This window comes from Musa acuminata, chromosome BXJ2-2 (genome assembly GCF_036884655.1).
Source record: "Musa acuminata AAA Group cultivar baxijiao chromosome BXJ2-2, Cavendish_Baxijiao_AAA, whole genome shotgun sequence".
Lineage (NCBI taxonomy): Eukaryota > Viridiplantae > Streptophyta > Magnoliopsida > Zingiberales > Musaceae > Musa > Musa acuminata.
Genome location: NC_088339.1, coordinates 16,072,431 through 16,089,173, shown reverse-complemented (window position 1 = coordinate 16,089,173; position 16,743 = coordinate 16,072,431). Strand labels below are relative to the sequence as shown.

Genomic DNA, 16,743 nt, shown 5'->3' with positions numbered 1-16,743 from the left:
ATCGCTTGAAGCACGGAAGAAGTACTACTACGACAATCGAGCTCGCACAAGGATATTAGGGTTTAGCAGGAAACTGTCTTCCCTGATGATCTTGGGAATTTGAAGAACTTAATCAAGCGTAAATCTTACGCCAGAAACTAAGATGCAATGAAAAGAGTTTTGGAAGTTGATGTACTCGTGATTGTGATGAGAAAATAGAATCATGATCGTTGATGGTTCATGAACAGTGATCTTATGGATGATAAATAAAAGAGAAAAAGATTAAAAAAAAAATGATTGATCAAATACCTACCATCTCCCAGGCACCAACAATCAGGATTAGTTGACGTTCATAAAATGATGAATGCATCTTATGAATGAATGAATGATGTGATAGTTCTTCAATTTTACCTCTAATCTCTCTGCCTGTTCTTAAATTTCAGCATCAACAGATGCTGCTGATTGATCCACCGTATTCTTCTGCAGGGTCAACAAGATGTTGAAAAAGATTAGGCTCCCAGGGTCAACAACATGAAATAAACATCGTCACCAATGTAGTTAGTGTCACGATAACCTGTGAAATCGCTTTACTCGGCTTAGTCAACCTTCCCGGTCGTCCCAGTCAAGAGAGACACCGTTTGTATAGGTGAAAAAGCACAACTTGCAACCCAAACACCATATATATCCACTTCTTTAGGCGTGCGGTTTGTTTTTCCTTCGATACCAGCAGATCAAACATTTACAATTTACAAAATCTTCCACACTATCGAACTCACAGCTGATGCAGCCCTCCGAGTCTTCGGGTCAGGAGAGCAAAGCAAACATGCGAACGAGATCAGTCATTTCTTATTGCAAGTGCCTTCACTTAAAACACACAAGTCTCCTCACACACGGAATATTCCTGCAATTCCAGCATAAGTTGCTTTTTATGCAAATCTCGTCGATAATTTTTTGTCTTGTATTTTGGCATTTGTAAAACTCATAGATGTCAAGAGTCTTTTCTCTTACAGAAAAAGCTGAACAACATCTAGAGAAAACAAAATCAATGTTGTGATAAAAATGACTTGAGGCTGTATAAAATGTACAAGGATGGAAACATAAGAGATGCTCAGCGCTGAAAAGATCAATAAGTTTCTCGCCTCAAACTGTTCAAATTAACCTTCTTGTTGTGGATAACAAAGAAACCATAATAGAATCATAAAGAAGGATGAAATGGGCCTTAAAAGCAGCATGTCTGATCTAATAAAATTGATACAATTGATCATACTATATGAGGTAATTTTCATAATCGATCTCTTACATCAGATAGATCTTAATTTATCTTGTTGGCACATCCTTTTATTTGATACGACATCTATCTAGGATCAAAATTAGATTTGATACAGCAATGTTCTTCATTTTTATTAGCATAAATTGATTATATATATATATATATATATATATATATATATATATATATATATATATGGATCGTGCTCAAGTATTGGTTGCTGAAACTCTGAATTTAATTACAAAAAAGGGCCTATATTATAATGAAGCACTCAGTGAAGGATGACTTCTAAAATATCAAAAAACACCTTAATATCAACAAAGTTATCAGGTGAGAATACAGTTAATACATTTGCAGCAACTCCAGCTTTTACTCTGGAGATGTTACAAGATATTGAAGACCGAATATTTATGAGTAGAAGATTCAAGAGAGAAATCTGTGGAGTACTAGAAGACCTTAAACAAGTCCCTATATTTTGACCATACTAGAAGAAGTACGCAAAGGTTAAAACACACCAGAAAATATATACGTGTACAAGTACCATTTCATTTAGGAACAATGAGATCAGAAACAAAAAAAAAAAACAGCATCATCAATCAAGAGAATGCACATTACAGAAATTATGTATACACCTAGAGACATCTAATTGATTATGTAAAGGGAATACGCTTACTTACAGAATTGAGCAACCGTGTCTTGTTTTTCTCTTCCTTTTCTCCTTATGTTTTGAAGGAGGCTGAATAACTATTTTGATGGCAGCATCAAAGACTGCCTTGACATTCTACCCAGAATTTATAATATTCGTGTTAGCCTAAGGAAGTACATGAGATTCATAATTAAACAGCAACCCAAGGACAAAATAAAGTGAATTAGCAATACCGCATGAAGCTGTCACTTAACCAATAAATTTGCAAGAGAGAGATTTGATTTGAGACTGACCTGCTGAGTCCTTGAGCTACACTCAACATAATATGCAGCACCAATCTGCTTACGAAGTTCCTCTCCCTATGATCAAGAATCATAGCCACCAAAACAGTCAACGAACCATGAAGCAGAAGAAATTTGAAGTAATCAGATTTTATATTTGAGGAACAGATATGAAACCTGTACGGTAGTAACAGGCAACATCCCAGGATGATCTGCCAAATAGTGCTTATTTTCACGAAGATCTGCAATACATATTGTTAGTGGACAAAAAAAAAAGTATGAGAAATGTTTAGATAAGAATAGCCATCACGATCTAGCTAAAATATCTTCAATCCTTTCATTTTGTTTCTCGCTGGTGAAGATACATGAGACTTTCAGTCCCACATCAGCAAGAAAAATAATGAAGCTTTAAATTATGGGGCTTCAGCCCATGAATTCTTGTTTGGACTACACTCATTTATATAGACTTATCAGTCCACTACTTTTTCTAACAATACTTCACAAGACTTATCCATCGATTAGGTATTCTTCACAGACTTCTCTTGGTTTATTTGTGTCCTAAAAATGGAAGAACCGGTAGAGATGCCTCTCCTTCTTTATATAGATTGACTCCTATGATCCTATAACTGTTCCGCTTTTTTGGACGGGGTTAACCTGGGTAACTCAAGATCCTCCTTCCTAATGTGTCTCCCATGATCAATACCATGAAGAACACCAATTTGACTTAGCAGTGTTTTCTCACACAAATTCATCTCATCAACTAGAATGATCTGCTCTGATTTGTTATCCATAGATGAATTCATATGACCAGCTTCATCTAGCGAGTATGTATTATGTAATATAATAATAAACTGCTATACAGCAAGAAAAGAATGCTCTTAAATGGAGCAGATCAATTTCCACATATACCAGCAAAGCAATTGGTACTTACATATAGCGTTTGGCAAACGCAGACAAGTGATCTATGATTGAAAATTTTCAGATGTAAAATTAAAGAGAAAGATCACATGGATCTTTAAAACCTATATGACAAGTTATACTTTCACTTTAAAAGAAGATGAAACAAAAGAAACTCATCCAGTAAAAAGTAAACATTGAACAAAAAAAGCTGTCTAGTAGATGCATAAAAGCACATTGCTGGTTAGGTTGGTTCTCTGCTCACCTAACTTAGTACCAACCAAGACCACAGGGACTCCAGGAGCATAATGCTGCAGCTCAGGCATCCACTGGAAATCATCAACACAAGAGGCAGAAGCGAAGCAGATTTAGTAATCAACATCGGTCATGAAGCCAAAATTCCATGTTCCTACACTCACCTTCTTCAGAACATTCTCATAGCTGGCTCGGCTCACCAATGAGAAAGCCAGCACAAAGACATCCGCACCTCGGTAGCTCAGTGGTCGCAGTCTGTTGTAATCCTCTTGTCCTACAAACAATCAACGAAAAACCCAGAGTCAGATTTTTCCCCCATGATCCGAGGTCAAGAAGGACGGGGAACACGATCCCGCCTGCAGTATCCCAGAGGCCCAGATTCACGGTTCTTCCCTCCGCAATCACATTGGCACTGAAGTTATCGAACACGGTGGGCACGTAATCCTGCAAAGAATCACAGAAGAAAGATCAAGAATCAAGGAAACCCGAGAGGATTGGAAACAGAAAGCAAGGAACAGATTCTGAAAATAACAAAAGAGGTTAAAAGGGAGGAGAAAGGGAATCACAGTTGGGAACGTGTTGCTGGTGTAGCAGATGAGCAAGCATGTCTTGCCGACGGCTCCATCTCCGACGGTCACACACTTGATGAACCTGGAAGCGCCTGATGACATCTCGAAGAGTAAAGGGGGTGGGGTGGGGGGGAGAAAAAGGAAGCAGCCTTGGGGAAAGAGAGAAGAGAAGCAGCTTTGGGGAGGAACAGATCACATGATCCTCATTGCATTCCTAGCTTTTTAGTGCAGTTTTTGCTGGCAAAACAGAGAGCGAGAGAGAGTGTGTTCCTTGGATCGCTCCGCTTCAGAACTCGCATTCGCAATTGCTTCGATGAGTTCGAAGGGATTGAATTCCAGCGAGAGAGAGAGAGAGAGAGAGAGAGATGTGGGAGTGGGAAGGTAGGGTATGAATGATGCGGGCGGTGGCGTCATAAAAGCAGAGGAACAAGGCGGAGAACGTGATGACTTAGACGTGAAGTAATATTTGAAGCTTTTTGAACATGCTAACCATCACCGAACCAAACCCGAATCCGATTTCAGCTTATATTTGTTCGGCTCAGTCCGAATCCAATTGAAGTAAAAGCTGAATCAAGTTTAAGCAAATGGGATGAGACAGACAATGTCTAGCCCATCATCCTCGAGTCCAAATCCTACCTACTAAATAATATTTTAGACTCAGATGCATAAGAGTAAATATAAAAGATCTGATCGGTGGAAAAGGCTTAACGCAGGAAGGCAGGCATAAGAAAATTCCACATCCGCAGATACCCACATGTTCTTTTGGCCTCAGTATAAAAAGAGATCTTTGCCCAATTTTTGGATGATGCCACAATCATTTAACACGGTTCTAACTTTTAAATTGATTAGGTGGACACGTCACTACTAAAGCAGATTCCCTGTAGCGCTATATCACGGTTACATCTGGAACGAATAAGAAAACCTGACAGTTTTGCTCTACCAAAAACTCTACACAAGTGATTTAAACATGCATCTCCTGTGGAACATTGTACGACAACACGGCATGCTGTGTGATAGCTACACTAGAATTTTGGCAATTATGGTAAAAACAACACATCTTCCCATAGCATATAATTAACTGATGCCCAACATCTGTGGCTTCCACAGAAATATAACGCTCAATAACGTCTTCAGCTACCTTCCTTCCCTTCACGACGTCAAATCTTCGGATACTGCAGAGGGTATGCAGTGTGTTGCAAGGATATCTGGTGTCGCAGCCTTTGCAGTTTTTGTCTGGAGGACTACTATCTGTCAGCAAGAAAACGATATGTAGCAAGTGTTTATTCACCAATTTTGTACAAAATTTGCTGCAGTAGTAGCATGACCGGCTTATAGGTCTTATGACATTTTGGGAATGCAAACAAAACATCAGCAATATATATATATATATATATATATATATATATATATATATATATATATATATATATATATATATATATATATATGCCTCTTTGTACAAGAAAGGAACTCTTATGAAGGAAACTAAATACTTCCATTACACATTTTTAATGAATTCTTACTCTAGCAAGGGTATATATCAACACAAAAAAAGATAACAATGGAAGAAAACTTCTTGGGAAGGATGCCTCGTGCTAGTAGAAGTTGAGAATGTATGCAAAAACATCACTAAAGAAAAAGCTGCTCGGAGAACAATGAGAAACCCTAAGATAACAAAAAGGTGTTGCCTCAGTTAGCTGAAACCAAATCGGTATAAAGAGGACAACTTCATCAGACCCTAAATTATTCAGATTAAAGAATTCTTTTTGCCACTGTTTGGGTTGGTGATACATAAAAGTACAATATTTTGAATTAGTAAGCACTAGCAGTTGGAATACTATAAAGCCAAATGAAAAGCAACTGTGATTAATGTTAACTGGCACCAAAAGAGAGACATACCTGCTGGTACTCGAGATCAAACTTCAAAAACTCCTCGCTGCAATTTTCAACCATGTTTGCCAAGGTTCTCAGATTTTTAACAGGTTTACCATTAAAAGCCATTACCTGTAATCATTGACCAAATGAGAAAGCACTGAAAAGAAAAATTAAAAAAATACAAATACAATATTCAGTACAAAATAGAAGTCAATACCCTCATTCTTGTCAATAATTGATAATTAATACATCAGCTAACATAAGGAACTATGTGTCTGGGGAACTAGTGCTAACCTGAGTGTTGACAATATCTTCATAACCAATATTAACATCTGCCACTAGCACCTGGACAGTGATACAACAATTACTAGACAAAAACAACATTTTTTATTGATGCAAATACTAAGGCAGGCATTCACATTCAGAAATAAATAAAGGGGTCGAGAGAAAAAGAAACCTGGGATATCACCACAAGCTGCTCATCATGTGAGTGTGCCATTGTGTGCAAAAGCTTGTCCAGCAATTTCACTGGTGCATCGTATTCATAGTCCTTCCCATACTGCATAGGATGTGGCAGCATATAAGGAACAAAATAAAAAATTCAAGCCTTTGTAAAACACAGTAACACCTAAAGAAATGCAGAATGTATGTAAATGGTTACCCTTGTTTCTAAAAGAAGCACTCATGTACCAATTAATGATTCTTGCAAAGTGGATGCCACTATTTTTTTTATTCCCGCTATAAAATTAAGTAATATGCTGATACACTGAATTCATCTGATGCATCTAATTTGCTTTTATAGCATGAAAGACAACAATGCAGAATCAAATGGAGTGTGTTAGATAGATAGTGTATCCAGCAAAGATTTCAACACCAGAACAGTACCAGGGACTGGCTGGCCAGTACAGAGACAAAACACTATCGTCAATCTACTGGTCCTGAAACCTGGCAATGGTGGGATACCATGGTATCTAAAGGTGCTAGGAACATAGCATAAAAAGATGACAAATTTTCAATCTAGATCGTAAAGCTAGCAGTATTTAATTGATTCTTTTTTAAAAAAAGATTTAATTGATTCTATTAGACACCACGAAAGTATGAGAAAACAATTAGCAGTCTCAGGTCTAAATCGACAGAGAAAAAAAAATAAAACAAAACCATACATCTAAGTTGAACATGATGATTTTTCTAATATATGAAGGCTACTAATTTAAATGCAAGCAAAATAGAAGTCATATTGTTACTACAGTAAAACTGTCACCCAAACTCATGATAGCCAGCTTAGACACTTCAAGGAGTATAGAGATGACGAGGAGAGAAAAAATAAATAGTAGCACGAGGTGCTATCAAAAGCAGATTTACAAACAAACAAGAGTTGATCCAAATATCAAGGAGGAAGCACGTGATAATATCCAACAGTGTCCACTCAACATCCAACAGTTGAATAGATACGAGAAATGTGAGAAATATGAGACACTTAAAGGAGTATAGATATGAGAAATATAAGAAATCTTGTGTATCGAACTGTTAAGGCATAACATCCAACAGTGTCCACTCATAACTTTCTGCAAAAAACAAAATTGAAACAATATTAAGAATAGCAATAAACATGAAGATAGTTTCCACACCTCAGACCGAAGATATGGAACAGATATAGCCGTAAACACAAAGCCAGCAATTATATAATATGAGGGGGGTTTTCCCTTAATGTGAGCCGGAATGAGCCTCTTGTGTGTCGCAAGCTTTATGTTAAATTCATAAACTTTTGAATCACGCAAGACTTTGACCAAAGCATTCTCTCCGGTGTACTTCTGAGAAACAAGATAACTAAACGCAATGCGCTCACCATGCCTGAATGGAACTAAACAACACCACACAATGAAATAAGTGTCACATGTAAAGAGCACATTCATAAAGCAACATCTTATGAAGAAAGAACAAGGTTGCACAAAATATTTATAACCTTCTCTATCTAAAGCAGCTAACATTCTGGAAAAAAAAAAGTTTGACAAAATCTTAACCATACATTATGTTGAATAAAAACCAACGATGCTCCTCTCTTGGTTATATCAATGTAAATAATAACAAATTATGCAAACAAAGAATATGACATTCACCACATCAAATATCATGTAATTATTAAAATTCTAAAAGAACCACAGAAAACAAACTAATAATACCAAGATGTGCATCTGCAGACAATTTAGCACTTCAAGGCAGTAGTTAATAATCCCAAAGAACAAATTTGACTATTCCCAGTTCGATATATTTACCGTCCAAATAATTTGGAGTTTAATGATTATCTATCAAGCACTGTAAATCTCTTTACCATATGGTACATCTTCCACATTTCTAGAGAACAGTATAAAGCGATTACAATGATCCTATTCCATCTGCATGCACTACATAATCTATAAAGCCTGCTGACACTTCAGGTGTAATATAACAAGCTGATGTACCAGACATTTGAGGTCGACTACAAATATTACCATGACACTGAGCATTGTCTTGGACAACATAACTAGACGAAATGCCTTACAGACCTAGAATTGTAGTGAAATCAGTATAGATCCATGTTGATAAGGCCTGATAAATATTATGCTGACTGCCGACTGGCTAAGAATTTATAAGTGCGATAAGTAGATTAAAACCAAGTTGTAAATATTTAAAACATATTTAATTGGTTGAACATTCCATAAAATTCTACAAAGCAACTTCTCTTCATATCCAGATGAAGTGCAAGTAAAAGTTTACTTGTGGATTGATCATTCCATAAAATTCTACCCAACTTTTCAAACCTTCACAATCCTGATGAAGTGCAAGTACCATTCTTGACCAAGGAACACGAGTGAGAATCATTAAAAGCACTACAAAATCTGTAACTTTTTGCAATGAACACAACAAATTACATCCCAGCCCTATTATTTTTCAAATATGATCCATCCACAGCGATAAATATAAGAGATTGTTCAACATCAGAAACTAAAGGTTGCTCATATCATGAAATGATTGCCTTACCAGTTCCATCATTAGCTATATCAACTCCATCAAAGCTCAAGATAATGTCAGATGACTTCAGAAACTCAAATTCTGGTCCAGTAGGCTCTATTCTTCTCACACGCACACCCTTTTGGTCAGGTTTCATTTCCATTGCCTTGCGCAGATCAGGATTTTCCATCTTCTGCCACTCAATTCCAAGCATAGGAAATCCTGTAAGAACAAAACAAAATGTGAATAAAGTAAGAATATTGCACAAGGATTTTAGGTAATAAAACATTAAATATCTTCTGAAGATGAAACATCAAAACCTGGATATAAATAACAAATAAATGATTTTACATGAAAAGACAAAATAGGAACATACAAAAACCATGTCACAACGCTGGTCTTAAAATGTAGAAATATATCATTACAAATAGATCGCATTCTGGACATAACTTATCCTCAAATATGACATTTCTTATAGAGCATTAGCGAAAAGGACAGCAATAACCCAAAAGGGAATATCTTGTGATTAACCCTGGGTAAAATTATCTTTGCATGCAGAGCAGGTAGCAGAGCTAAACAGATTAAACTTTTGAAACAAAGTGGACATAAATAGCAAATGAAATTAAGAATCACAATATTTGCAAGCCCTGCATTGCAAAGTAAAACTACAAGCCACCTGGCTTGCATTGTGTATATGATAATCTTGCAAGGACCCTAAAGCCAAGGTTTTAAATGTCACTCTGATACAAAATACCAACTAGACAAGTACAAGACAATATTCTCATGGAGCAATGCAGACAAGGCGTTCGACACCTGTCTATGATAATTTTCAGTTCTTGTTTCATGCTATTTTCTTGATGTTTTCGAGTCAGAAAACTAGTCAGCCCCGTTTTTTTTGTTGCCAATGTTTTTGTTTTGTGTTTTTATCATGTAAAATGTGAAAATGTTTTTGGCTATGTGGCATCGCACGAAGGGAAAAATGACCTAAAATTGCACCATTTTCACGTGCCATGAGCTGATTTCTGGTTTGACGACCTAACGGCGTCAAACATCAACTGTCACAGCACCTTAGAACGTCCCAAGTGGCATCGGCACAAATGGGGCTTTGGGTAAGTGTATAAGGGGGTGATGCAATGCCTTTAGTATACCCAATTTCTATTCGATAAAAGTGCTGGGTGAACATTGAGCCTACATCTATCTTCAAAATCCCCTTAGTGTGTGCTCATTCAACCCGTTTTCAAGACCCTTTCGAGCCTAATAAAAGCTTCTTTCTTTGTGTTGCTCATGATCTCGGTTATCTTGCCTTTTTCATGCGTGATGGTGGAAAATGACTCGCACGTTCACCTCTGTAACCTTTTCTTCGTTGTGCAAGTCCTGTATGGACTACACGTGGTTAAGGGCTAGCCTAACCGTTGTGGATGCATATCACTTGGGTGTCGCATGCCTTAGGCAATCCCAACTAAGGATGCAACAATATACTAGGCGATGCACCTACTTGTACTACCCCTAATCACCCAAAATAAGAATAAAATATTGAATAATAATAATGATAACCGTACCACCTAATAAGGTATGAGGCAATACATATTGATCCACCTTACGGTCGTTATGCAGAACAACTCATTTCGAGCGATACGCAGGAAGAATGGGGTATGCCACCTGACATACCATGTATATTGCCTGATATGGCCAATACTAAACAATTATCGATTAGATTCCGACCGTTAGCAGAGCTAACCAATCATATCCTCGAGAAAAATTATCTTTCCATGCAATGCAGCTAACAAAGCTAAACAGATTATACATTTAAAACAAAGAGAATACAAATATCAAAAGAAATTAAAAATCAAAATATTTATAATCCCTACATTGTAAAGTAAAATTACAAGACACTTGGCTTACATTATGCATTTGATAATCTTGTAGGGATCGCAAAGCCAAGGTTTTAAAATATTGAATACTGTAATGACTACCATACGAAATGAGTGGCAATACGTACCGATCCGCCCGATGACTAATTTGCAAACCAACCTGTTTCGAGTGGCGCATTAAGCACGAGGAATAACGTCGAGCACACCGCCTATATTGCCTAGTACAGTCGATACTCAACTATAAACAATTTGATTTCGATCATATCAATTCAATGGGCCAATTCAATTACGGTCAAACGATCAAATCCCTTGTTGAGGCTAGTTCCTCTCTTTTTAAAGCCCTTTCCTCCCCTCTTCACTCCTTGTCACTTATGCTATTTCTCACTCTCTTCCTCAATTAAACATCCTAATTGATAATTAGAGCTCATCAAAAACTTCAAAAGATTCAAACGCATCATTTGGTGGAAGGTACGCAACAACTATTACATGCCTACATACCACAATCATACTTGCCTCAGGAGACTCCTCGGACACGTCATTAATGATGATCAAGCAACAACTATTATCATGTTGACGCATCAATAGCATACTGTTTACAAGTACACTATGTCATGGGAAAAGACGTACCATATTGATATATGAATTCCAATGGCTATGGAATTCTGACTTTGATTTTGGTTGTATGAGCACATATGCTTCCATTTATTACTTGCTGAAATCATAAAGTTTCGACGCACAATCTAAGATCTCAATTGATATCTTCATAAATGATTCAAGACCAATGACAACAACAAATGACCGTGCGATAAAGTTGTCCCTCAACGATCCAAAAAAGATAAAATTCATTATCTCATCCTAAAAACTGACCATTACTAACCATATAACTCATTTGCACTTTATTCTTATCAAAATTAAATTGAAATTGCAATAAATTAAGATAAGGGGTTAAAATAAGTTTTTAATTTTTATCCATTTTTTGGCCAATTTTCTGAAAACTAATACGTATCGACTCGAGCCAAAATTGGCACCGCTGATCAACACGAGACAATGAACCTTCTGGATACAAATCCATGATTGCACCGGAGTTTCTTGATTATCTTGGACAAGTCAAGGATGCTTTCTTATTCTAGAACACTCTATTCCATGAGTCTACTCTGATGCCCTCAAGGTTGACTTCCACTACCTCTTCAACCTTACATCTAGGAGTGCCTTTGTTGTTGATGGATATCTTCGATCCAAGTTCCATCTAAGTCTTGGCTATACCTTAGGGCTTTCATCAAAAAATGTCACTACCTTGTAGTGTTTCCAAAAGGCACTCAAACACTCACCTAAGGCGCCTTTCATTAGTTACTCTCTATGATAAGTTTTCTGTATGGTTTGCTCACTCTAAAATTACAAAAAAACTACTTGTTTTTTGCAATCCTCCAGGAAACAAAATGTGGAGCGGATCTTAATAATTAATCTGGAAAAAAAATCAACAAGATTAAAAATCAGGAATAAACAGAACAATAGCAGAAGGCCTGTTTCTGCTTCTGTGAAAGAACAATTTGGGCTTGCTAGTAGAGAGATTTAATAAATAGGAGGACAAATGCAAAATTGTCAGATACAAAAAGATTGTTGGGTGAACTAAGTGGGATGTGGAAAAGATATATCATCCAATTTTATAGTTAAATCTTACAACAGCTCAGCTTTGCTAATTGGAGCCCATTCAGACCTATCCACAAATTAGTGAAAATATTATTGTTATTCAGTACATCTAACATCAATTACATAAATCTTATCGCAAGCAGAGTAACACAATTTCTGGCATTCTAAAATCATTTAAGCTAAGCAGAAGTTTTTGAGTTCCAATAGCACAGCCCTACACCAATGATCACAATAAATTAAATGGAAAAGTTAATGCAACCAAGCATGAACTTCGGAAACAACATGATGTCAACATGTAATATACACCAAAATACAAAGAAATTATGCAGCATCAATTTGAATGAACACAATAAAGAACCACAATAACAAGCAAATTTATTAAGTACCTGTATATTCTCCTGACTTTTCATAGTCATTAATGAAGTGCATAATGACAGGCGTAGGTATGACATAACCTATATTCTCCACATCTTCATGTTTGAGGGACTGAAATGCTATACCTACACATTTTCCCTTATCATTGAAAGCAGGGCCACCCGAATTTCCTGAGTTTATGGCTGCATCTATCTGAAATGGTGAAGCTAATTAAGTCAAAAGGAACCAAGAATAAAAGAAGAAAAAAACATCAACAGCGTTAAATTTAGAAGTGGTCAACAATATCAATAAAATGAAATAGGGTAAGAAATCAAATTTATAATAAATGTAATGGAGGATTTTGCTAAAAGAACTTTATAAAGGAAAACTAAACCAAGTTTCAGCTTCCAAACCTGTAGACCTAAAAGCTCTGTAGAACCATGGACATAGGATAGTATTTCCATGCGTGATACAACACCACTAGTGACAGATATTGTGTCTCCACCAATTGGATATCCTACAACAGTAACAGCATCTTGAAGAGCTGGCAAGGAACCAAATTCCACTGGAGAGACGCCTTCCCAGAATTCATCATTGTCGACAGTCAGCATAGCTGCAGTAAGAAAAAAACAAAAGAAATCATAAATACCAAGAGCAAAGAAAAAATAGATAGGAAGATATTGGTCATATACTATATATCATATACCACTTAAGTCATGCAGGGAAATGAAAATCATACATGCAAAAAACCGATGATCTGATTAATTATTTTATTCAGCAATATGTATACTTGTTTTTCACAAGCTCCAACAAATTAAAAATATCAAATGAAAGTTCATTATGAAGAAACCTCATCTTTGATCAGTAAGTAACATGAGACGTGCTTTAGAAAGGTCAAGATTTATCATTACTCTAAAAAACATTTTCTTAAGCTTTAGTTTCCTTTTAATCATTTTACTATATAGAGTAAGGAATAGTTTGCTTTAAGGATAAGACGGGGTGCATTTCATTACTCGAACATAATATCTTTTCTTTAATGTTGTTAATGTCATGCTGGACCACTCCATTGTTAGGTGTCCACTAGAATAAAGTCGCCTAGAGCATAGATGGTAGATAGCATCAGGTGACCCATTAATCGCTTACAATTCTCTAAAGCACTGCTATGCATATCACTCAGTCCTTTTTTTAACCACTGCCACCCAGGCACAACCAGCCCCAGAAGTGAAAAGAGGTACAACCAATGAGGCCTGAACAGGTACACAAGGTGTCTAACAAATGGCACAAGCAACAAGCACAGAAGGCGCAAGCAAAAGACACAAGGTGCCTGTAAAAGGGATAGGACCTCACCGTGTTGAACCACAACCAAATGCTCAACCATCGTGGTAAAGGGATGGGAGCATCTAACCTCCTTTTCTTTGCAAAGATGTTATATCATGGTGAAGCCAATATTTGATCCTATATTCTTGGTCTCCTATTAAGATTTTCTCAAATAGAAGGTCATGCTAGGCTTGCTAGCACCTTCCCTATCATCCAATTTTTTTTAATAAATTACCATCATCTGACTTAACCTTCATATAGATGTCTGATCTAGGCCACATGTCTATATATTCAAAAAAAAACTTTAGCATCTACAGCTTTCCTAATTTCCATTTCTTGGTTCAATCTAAGTCACTAGCATTTTAATTCACTTCGCACTCACTCAAACACAGAATATCCTTTGATATGGCATCTATATAAAGGAATACATTTAATTAAGCACCCTCATTAATTCTAACTTTTCTAACTCTTTGAATTGCTGCTACAAAAGATGTAGGGGAATTTTGATAATTGTATAATCATATTATCTCCTACTTGGCAAGAAACAGTGAAGCACAATTGCAGATACGTAAATGATATTACAGCATATCCATGACTTGGCAATGAGACAAAAAGGTGATGATGATGGAAAAAAAGAGAAAAAAAATTTATTAATAACATCTCATTTTTTTCAAAGTTATAAGATTGCTTAAAAAATGGATCTGTCAGATGCCAAACCAAAAACTTGATACTCAAATTTTATTGTCAAAGAGTTTATTACTGTCTAAATTTGGAATTTGAGACACCAAGATACATGCCTGACACGATCAATCAGATAGAGATGGGTCTTAGTGACTCCAGTAAGAAGGTCACAATGGTTTAATTTGTTAGTTAAGAAATTCATATTTAGCACCTTATTCACCACATTGAACAATATGTCCCAAAGATGTCATAGTAAGATGACAAATCATTTTGGCTTACTTCATCCTATTCTAACAAAAGCTCCCTTCTAGTCATATCAAGTAATAATGTATCATCTCCGGTTAACTCTAAACCATTGGGCCCAGTAAAATAAACCCTGGCATCAGAGGACCAAAAATGTCATTCGAACCCTTGTAGCTACTAAACACTTTTCCATACGTCTACAGAAATATATATGTGTATATAAATAGGATGAGGATAACGTAGAAAGACAAAGGAGAACCATAAATCCCCTCATCTCAGGAAATGGTTTATTCAAATGCCATTGATTTCGAGTTGCTGTCTGACTGTGTCACACAAGCGGAAAAAGCATCCAGACAATGATATTTTCAAAAACGATAACATACACACAAGCGGAAAAAGCATCCATTTCATAGTTCTAACGGGTATTTTCGAACTGAAATCGAAGAACCTATACGTCATAAATGATAACCTTCTAATCTTACCGATATCACACTCAGTCCCGATCGCCAACACAGTAGCAACGTACTTTGTATCAGACCCACGCTTCTTTAGCTTCACCTGGGTGTAGTGCTCGACCGAGTGGGCATTGGTCAGCACTCGTCTGCCTCCAATGATGAACCCGCTGCTGCTCGAGCTGTACTGCCGCTTCCGCTGCCACGGCAGCGAGAAGTTTGGCTCCGTGTGCACGCAGAATACCTTGACGACCGCGTCCATGGAGGGCACCACTCTCACCACCTGGTCCCACCGCGGTGGCGGATCGAGGGAGACCACGGCGAGACCAGACTCGCCGTGCTCGCCGTTGATGGCGACGACCTGGGAGCCCCGTCGGATGGGGGAGGAGGCGGGAGAGTCAGCGGGGGCAAGGTTTTGGCGGCGTGTGGCCTTCTTGGGCCGGCCCCTTCCGCGACGGGGCTTGGGGGAAGCAGAGTCGGGGATCTCTTGCGGCTCGTCGAGGGCGGACGGCGAGGGAGCACCGGATGCAGCCATCTGGAAGTCCATGGTCTCGGCGACGGCCTTCTTGGTCTTACGGCCGCGCTTCCGCTTCGAGTGCTCCATTAAAGGCGTCTAGGGTTTGGGAAACCCTAGGGAAGAGGAAGAGGAAGAGGAAGAGGAAGGAGACGGCGGAACACTATTTATGCGGTTAGGGTTGAATGAGACGAGGAAAAAGGAAGGGGGAAGAAAATAAGATACTTCGTCTACGAGCTTTCCGAATGGTCTTAGACGCACCTGATTACTATTCGACACAGAAACCGCCTCGCCGGGGCCTACCATGGAGCCCTCTTTCTTACTACAATTCCGAGAAAAGGTATATGTTGCGGTAGGAGAAATTAGGACGCAGAAATATATAAACTGATCGCAAGAGAAAAACAATCGCAGCGGCTTTGGCTCTTGTTGATGGAGGCAGTTGGGTCGGATCCGATTAGCTCGGGTCGGATCGAATTCGATTAATGTGATGGCTGGGTTAGAATATTATGAAATAACAAAATTCAAAAATTAATATAAAATAATTGTAAGTCACAAACCATAATAATGTTGTTTTGGGAACTCGATCACGATCACGATCACGATCACGATCACGATCACAATCACAATGCATATTCTAAAATTTGATAACTATTTATTTGATCGATCAAGCTCATGCATTTGCTGTATTATTATTTTAAACAATCTCTAAAAATAATGAGGTGAATTAATTTTAACTCACTCAATTATTTTATTTTATTTTATTTTATTTTATTTTAAACAAGAGATAAGTAGCATGATTTAATCGATATGATCTTTAGAAAAAATCATTGGATTAAGATTAATGTTTTAAGTGTGGATCAATCAATCCCCTTTGGGTAGGTAATGAAGAACTAACTCCATCAAG

General features: G+C 37.3%; 2 protein-coding genes across 4 annotated transcripts; both read right to left on the bottom strand.

Moving 5' to 3' along the window:
* Positions 1-659: 659 nt before the first annotated feature.
* On the bottom strand, positions 660-4,315 carry LOC135605157 (rac-like GTP-binding protein 3). 3 transcript variants are annotated; one of them, XM_065094917.1, is made up of 8 exons: positions 3,895-4,315; positions 3,685-3,772; positions 3,493-3,602; positions 3,339-3,402; positions 2,354-2,418; positions 2,189-2,254; positions 1,923-2,030; positions 660-880 (listed from the first exon to the last, which is right to left on the bottom strand). In XM_065094917.1, exons 1-7 carry the CDS (start codon positions 3,997-3,999, stop codon positions 1,923-1,925), a joined length of 606 nt encoding a protein of 201 aa, XP_064950989.1. In that variant the 5' UTR covers positions 4,000-4,315; the 3' UTR covers positions 660-880. The 3 variants fall into 3 exon arrangements, with proteins under 3 accessions (XP_064950989.1, XP_064950988.1, XP_064950990.1); XM_065094916.1 differs by having other exon boundaries at positions 1,927-2,030; XM_065094918.1 differs by lacking the exon at positions 660-880 and having other exon boundaries at positions 1,925-2,060.
* A 356-nt stretch (positions 4,316-4,671) lies between these two features.
* Positions 4,672-16,009, bottom strand: LOC135605155 (protease Do-like 9). Its single transcript, XM_065094912.1, has 9 exons — positions 15,356-16,009; positions 13,046-13,245; positions 12,665-12,845; positions 8,791-8,982; positions 7,401-7,633; positions 6,230-6,331; positions 6,067-6,117; positions 5,797-5,901; positions 4,672-5,145 (listed from the first exon to the last, which is right to left on the bottom strand). Exons 1-9 carry the CDS (start codon positions 15,927-15,929, stop codon positions 5,047-5,049), a joined length of 1,737 nt encoding a protein of 578 aa, XP_064950984.1. The 5' UTR covers positions 15,930-16,009; the 3' UTR covers positions 4,672-5,046.
* Between the last annotated feature and the right edge of the window lie 734 nt (positions 16,010-16,743).